The 7169-nt window shown below is 47.4% G+C and overlaps 1 protein-coding gene across 1 annotated transcript in view; it reads left to right on the plus strand.

Annotated features, from left to right (window-relative positions):
• Nucleotides 1-3981: 3981 nt before the first annotated feature.
• BPIFA2 (BPI fold containing family A member 2) overlaps nt 3982-7169 on the plus strand; it is a 30536-nt gene continuing 27348 nt past the window's right edge. The window contains exons 1-3 of the mRNA XM_012804085.1: nt 3982-4146; nt 5673-5806; nt 6453-6560. Of these exons, the coding sequence (XP_012659539.1) occupies nt 3982-4146; nt 5673-5806; nt 6453-6560 (407 nt within the window). The remainder of the gene's footprint in view (nt 4147-5672; nt 5807-6452; nt 6561-7169) is intronic.

Here is a 7169-nt window from a genome sequence, read left to right on the forward strand (position 1 = left end):
GCTACACTGTCAAGCACAGTGCACATGTGGCGTTACGAGGTCATGTCAAAGCTGAGCCAAGCCTGTGGGGGCTTGGGGGTCAGAGCTCACAGCCAAAAGGCACCTTGGAGACACCTGGTCCAGTTGTTCCCACCCCAGGTCGGCCGCCCCTGGGCAGCCTGGATGCAGACTCCATCCCAGAGCCTCTCACCCAAATTGTCCAGGGGACTCAAGCATCAATATTTTAAACAAGCTTCCTAGGTAATTTAGCTTCATCTCTTTTTTTTTTTTTTTTGAACGCTATTGTCCAGAGAAGAAAATTCCAGCACAACTAAAAATTATGCAAGGAAAGGAGGAAAATATGTGAGGTTCAAAATCTCCATGGAGCCTGTGTGAGTCTTTCTGCTGCTTGGGGCTACAAGTTCTCAGACTTCCCAGCAAGAAGCATGGACAGATGGGCCCTCCAACCTGGACACCTGCATGGCCACTGTGAATCCACAAATGCCCAAGAAGGACAGCTGTGGGTTTGAGTGTCAGGAATCCAACTCAGATTGGTTTAGGTGGGAGGAAAAAAGAGAGGGGGACAATGTTATTTGAACTGAAAACTCCAGAGGGATATATGGCTTCAGGCATTGCTGGCGTCAGGTACTCAAATGATACGTATTTTCTTATATCCTTAGCATTGGTTTCATTCTTCTGTGGGCTTTGCCAAGTGATTCTATCTAAAGTCTGTGTGCATAAAGACACACACAGGCAATCTGGGCTACCCAAATCCCGCCTTGGGTCGAGGGCTCTTTCTTTGGGAACAGTGGGCAACTGACATACTTCTGTAAAAAGTTCACACTGCAGACAGGGAAACATGTCCATCGTCTTCATGAGTCTGGCTTATATCCATTCAAAAGCTCCACACACACCATTGGGTGGAGGATTCAGATGCTCTGAGGAAGAAGTGGGTTGTAGTTTTCCCCACTTTGGTAGCATTAGCATAGTATAGACAAGACTTGGAAGTTCCCCCAAAACTTTTGTAGAAGGGGGTCCTTGACAGAGTGTGTCAAAGTTCTGCCTTCATGGAGCTGAGGCCACTGAGGCTGCAGAGGAATGGATGACCCCAAGATAATGGCTCCTGGCTTGGAGCCCATAGCTCTGTGGTTAGGGCACCAGCCACATGCCCCAGGGCTGGTGGGTTCGAACCTGGCCCAAGCCTGCCAAATAACAATGATGACAACAACAACAAAATAGCTAGGCATTATGGCAGCCTCCTGTAATCCCAGCTACTTGGGAGGCTGAGGCAAGAGAATCTCTTAAGCCCAAGTGTTTGAAGTTGCTGTGAGCTGTGATAACACTGCACTCTACAGAGGGCTACAAAATGAGACTCTGTCTCAAAAAAAAAAAGGGAATTGGCTCCTTAGAAGGCAGGTCCCTGAGCTACCTGTGCTACTCCTTCAGGCCTTCCCCCAAGGAACAGAAGCTTCTAGTTAATGTCAGATCAGAGATGTGAGACAAAGAACAGAAGTTTCTAGTTAATGTCACATCAGAGATGTGAGAGGTGGCTGGTAACAGTGGGAGAAGCTGGTTTTGTCCTGGGTATGACCTATGCTAGTAACCACACCCAGGGCAAGCCACTGCCGCTCCAAGAGGGTAAACTGGAATCTTGAGAGGTCAGGTGGGGGTAAGAGAAGGAAAGGGGCAGGAAGGCCGAGGAAAAATATCCACGTGGGAAGGCTAGATGCAGGCAGAAAGTAAACCCAAGGGGAAGAGTTGTAAATATGTACAGCAGTGGTCTTTGAACAACACACCTACAGAAACTTAGAATCATGGCGCATGGTCACATCAAGTAGCGCAGGATCCTAGCCATCATCTAGCCCCATTTCTGTACATCTCTCATGGTGGGGGGTCTCACCACCATCTCAGTCAGTGGCCAGCTTTCAGAGGAGGCCCCAGAGAGAGACTGTGAGCATTCTAGGGAGGGGTCAGCACCTTGGGGACTCACATGGAAGGAAAGCCCCAAAGTGCAGGGGCTGCCCTCTGCTAGGGCAAACAAAAATAATAATAATAATGATAATCAGAAAGCCAAATTGTGATCAAACTGTGAAAGAAGCCAGCAAGGAGCTGAGGTTGGGGACAATGAGGAGGGTCACCCCAGAAGGCAATCAAAAGGGTGTTCTGAGAAGGTGACATCAGAGACAGAGACAGCTGGGAGGAGAGGTCTGGGCAGAGGGAACAGCCTGGACAAAGGCCCAACATGGGAAGGTCGTTGGCATCTTTCTGGAACATAGGAAAGCAGATGAGAGGGGAGGCTGGGGGAGGCAGAGGGCAGATGACACAGGTGCCTGCAGGCCATGGGTTTGAGCGCCCTCCAGCTGCTGCTCTGAGAGTAGAGTGGATGGAAATGGTGTGCAGAGGGACCAGAGACGAGGCTGGGGGAGTGCACCCCCTGACGAGGGCCATCGGCCTCTGCTGAGGCACTTGACCTTCCAGACCACACTGTGGCCCACACGTGGGATAACAGCAGGGCCATTTTTTCCACTCTCTGGAAGAACTTTCTACCAACTAGTGAGAACAAGGAGGTGAGGGGTGGTGAACTCCCTGCCCCCACGGCCAACACTCACACTGCCTTTGCTCATGAGAGATGTTGCAGAGGGCACTCAGATACAATAGAATGACCTCTCCGGTCACTAAGTCTGACTCCCTGTGAGCCACAGTTCTAGCCCCGTCTCTGTCCCTGTCCTCTTGGGTAACCTCAGGCTGGTGGCTTCCCCTCTCTGAGCCTCAGTTTCCAAATGACCTCAAAGTTAGACTGGATGAGGACCATGGGTCCTCTCACCAGAACAGTTGCCAATTCATCCATTCTCAGTCTTCTCCCCAACCCCCACCAACTAGGACCACCCCCTTGGCAGCTGCAAGTTCCATGAGGACCTGCTCTTAGTCTTGGCAGAAAGTCCTCTCTGTACCCATCCATTCCAATCCAAGCATCCTGCATGACCTTTGGGTTGACAGTCTCTCTACTCATTCTGGACAGGGGTTATTTTCTTTGGAGCCTCCTTGGATGGTCCCGGAACCAGGGCTTGCTTCCATGGACAGCCTCCCATCTGGTCACCACCATATAAGGGCCACCAGCACACAGCAGAATCCCAGCAGACTATCCAGAGGAGCAAGGATTTCCTGAGCATCCTCCTGCAAACTCGTAAGTGGTGGGCTTCCCCACCGGTGACACCCTGCATGGCGATCTTCAGAAAGCAGGAGGGAAAGAGGGATGAAGTGGCTTGGGTTCTCTAACGTTCTGAAGGTAGCGAATTTAGAAATGGAGTTTATAGTAAGACAAGTGTCAAACTGATGAGCCCTGTAGAGTTTTGAGGTGGTGTCCACTGGTTTCTTCATACTTTCATTCAACAAGTATTTATTTGTTTATTGTACTGTACTAGGTGCAGGATTTTCATTGGGGTTTGAGGATTCAACAGTGAAATAAGTCATGGTCCTTCCTCTAAGGACTTCACAGCCCAGCTGGAAACCAGACACATCACCAGGGAACCGGTGGCCAGGGCCCTGATCAGAGAATGAGGGTAGCAAGACAGGGGAGTGGAAACCTCCAGCCTAGACTCTGAGGAGGAGCCTAGGGCAGGCTTCACAGAGGGCGTGAAGTCTTACTAAAGCTGGAGAGTCAGTAGGATTTGGCTAGAGTGGAAAAGTGAAGAAGAGGAAGAAGAAGAAAAATATTTCGGATAGAAGAGATAGCATGTGCAAAGGACCTTTGTGTAAAGAGCATGGGCTGGGAGTCAGGTTTAACTTTTCTGGTCTTAGTCCCTCTGCTCATCGCTGTGTGTCTCTGGGCAAGCTTCCACAGCTTTCTAACCTTGGCTGCCCAAGTGTAAATTGGAGATAATCTCGTCTATCTTAAAGGAATGTTAAGTGTAAGAGTGATAGGTGCTCACTGAAGATCCCATCTCCCTGTGGACTATCCTCACTCTTGTTCCTCCCATGTCTGTCCAGGTAACAGGACAAAAGATGCTTCAGCTTTGGAAACTTGTTCTCTTGTGTGGCCTGCTCACTGGGACCTCAGCATCTCTTCTTCATCTTGGCGATGACCTGCATGGTGTCGTGGACAAGCTGACACCTGTTCTTGATAAGGGACTCGAGACAGTTGACCATGCCTTGGACAAGCTGACACCTGTTCTTGACAAGGGACGTGATACAGTTGACCATGCCTTGGACAAGCTGAAACCTGTTCTTGACAAGGGACGTGATACAGTTGACCATGCCTTGGACAAGCTGAAACCTGTTCTTGACAAGGGACTTGATACAGTTGACCATACCTTGGGCAAGCTGAAACCTGTTCTTGACAAAGGACTTGAGACAGTTCAGAGTGTTCTTCAAGGTGAGTCAACAGGGGTGATCATTGTGCCTGCATTACCAGAGGCTGCCACCAGAGCTGCCCTTTTTATGTGGTTTACTGAGAAAGGGGGCTATTCAATTCCTGCTGGCTCATTCATTTAGTTTCTGAATCAAGGTTACCTAGGGACTAAATTATCTATATCACCACTTTTTAAAAATTGTGTAAGATACTGTCCGTTGCAGAGCCAAGTTGCAGTATTATGGTATCTCTTTTCTTATACACTACAGCCTTTTATTTTTCCTTGAATTAGTAATTGCTTTGTTGTTTCTCACTTCAATTATTTTCTCCACTTAAGTCCTTAGTTCTTTTCGTATGCACCCTCCTATCATTTGCACCTGCCATATCGTTTATTCTCTCATCCCCCTGTCATCAGAGACCTATCATAAGGAAACCACGTCCTCTTGTGTATAAATCCTCTTTGGGCCTGCTGCAAAGCTGTCATTCTGGGACTCCAACTTACCACTTTCATGGATTGGAGGCGTATATTTTTCCTTGATACGAGATTTTACATTTCTTAGTTTATTCTTTCATTTTGTTTGACTTCGTTTTTCAAACTCGTGTGAGTATCACATTTAGAACAATAGACCACTCCCCCCCCCCCCACCGCCAGGCATTCCTAGATGCTGGAGTACAATCAATATTAATTGTCTGGCCAATGGATTGATGGCTATGTTGATAAATGATCAGTATATGAGTCACTAACTCATTCTAAAAAAACAGTGCTACATACCTCATTATGGAATGTCACCTTGGAAGTACTCTCCTTGGGAAACCATGTACCAATACCAGAGCCTAATCCACCTTTCAAAGCAACTTTGGAACTCTTTTTCTGGAATGGCCGTCAGAGCTATGGCTGTGCCAGGTCAGACAATGAAGTCTGCAAACTCGTCCTAGAAACAGTGCCTTGAAGGGTGGACTAGGCGCCGGCATCGGTGTATAACTTCCCCAGGGGAGTACTTTGAAGCGGATCCCAGTGACTTTCAACAATCAAGTATGGAGCACTTTTTCTAGGATGAGTTCACAAACTTAATTGTCTGAACGTGTTATATTAGTATGGAGGCCACATGGAAGAAACAAAGGTTCCCTAGCTACATAACTATAGACACATTTCTTAACTTTTTAAAACTTTTATTTCCTTATCTGTGAAATGTGGTTAATAACAATATTGACTGCATCACGTGGTTGTAAAAGAGTAAATGAAATAACATAGGTAAACAGTCTTATCTGGTGCTTGGAGCCCAGTAGCTGCCTCATCAGTGATACATGGCGTGAAATGGGATTGCTTTTGGCAGGTCTCCTTCAGAAAGTAAAGGTCGACTTGAAGGTGCTACAGAATTCCAGTGCTTGGAAACTGGCCGTAAATAAGATCCAGGAAGCTCAGAAACTAATAGACAATGTCTTTTCTGATTCCCTTCCAAGTTTGGAGAAGAGCTTGGGGTGAGTTGGTGCTTCAGGGTGGAGATCTGTGCTCCAAGAAAAAGGAACGAATATGTTTGAGAAAGTAAGTTTAAGATCAAAGACAGATGGGCAAGCCTTGTTCCTCCCACAGAGAGCTGCGGTGGCTAAGACCCCACCAGAGCCTAAGTAAGTTAGAGGCAAAGCTCTAGGGCCAATGGGGCACTTTGAGGGTTTGGGCTCCCACATGCTATAATTTTGAGGTTCTATTCACACTTACCTCCACCTGTTTGCTGGTGCCCGAAGTCTCTTTTCCGAGGAATAAAACTTTTTTTCTCTACATATAATTGGGGGTAAGAGTCCAATTCCTCTGACAGACAGGGAAACCGGAATCTATGTCCCATAACCCCAGGTAGTGGCTCCACACACAGAGCTTTGGAGTCATTTCTGGGCTCAGATTCAGGATCTGGCCCTTATTCCCCTTGAAGTCTCAGTGGGGGAAATGACATCTGACTGAGCCACCGTATGCCACATTCAGAGAATCAAACCTCTGAGCAGTGCTACAGTGAAGACTAAAGACTGCTAAGGCTGGTGAGGCCCAAATGCCCAGCATGGGGCTGACACAGGGAGGTGCTTAGCAAATGGCTGTCAGGAGGAATGACAAAGGTGAATTGTGGTTTTTGTGCAGGTTGAAAACCAAAAACTTCCTCATCCTGGATATCAAACCCCAAGTGACTGCTGATGGCAATAAATTTGCCCTGAGGATCCCCGTCATCGCCAATCTCACTTTGGACCTGTGAGTATGGGTTAGGGTTTGCAATTTGGGAGAGGCAGTGCAGCATGGCCGAAGGATCCCCAACCTGGGAATCAGGCACATATGCACGCTACGGCCTGACCTGGGGACTCAGTTTCCCAATCCAGAAGTGAGAGGGCCTTTCCAGGTTTAAAAGCCCAATCTTTAAAACGTTCTAGCAAGGCCAAACGCAGTGAGTGGCTCACGCCTATTATCTCAGCACTCTGGGAGGCCAAGGCAGATGGATTGCCTGAGCTCAGGAGCTCAAGACCAGCCTGTGCCAAACCAAGACTCTGTCTCTGCTAAAAATAGAAAACTTAGCCAGGTGTTGTGGTGGGCACCAGTAGGCCCAGCTACTTGGGAGGGTTGAGCCCCAAAGTTTGAGGTTGCTGTGAGCTATGATGCTGCAGCACTCTCGCCTGGGAGACAGAATAAGAAGTTGGTTCAAAAAAAGAGAGAAAGCATTAGAAAAAATAAAATGTTCTAGTGAACTTTAACCACAATGAAGTCTCTTTTAAAAGAATGGTCTATTGAATATAGTTTCAAAATCATAATACTTATCCAAGTATAAAGTTGAAAAGACACAAACATTTAAAAAAAAATTTTTTTTTT

This window comes from Otolemur garnettii, unplaced genomic scaffold, assembly GCF_000181295.1.
Source record: "Otolemur garnettii isolate 467f Iridium unplaced genomic scaffold, OtoGar3 scaffold00025, whole genome shotgun sequence".
NCBI classification, from domain to species: Eukaryota; Metazoa; Chordata; class Mammalia; order Primates; family Galagidae; genus Otolemur; species Otolemur garnettii.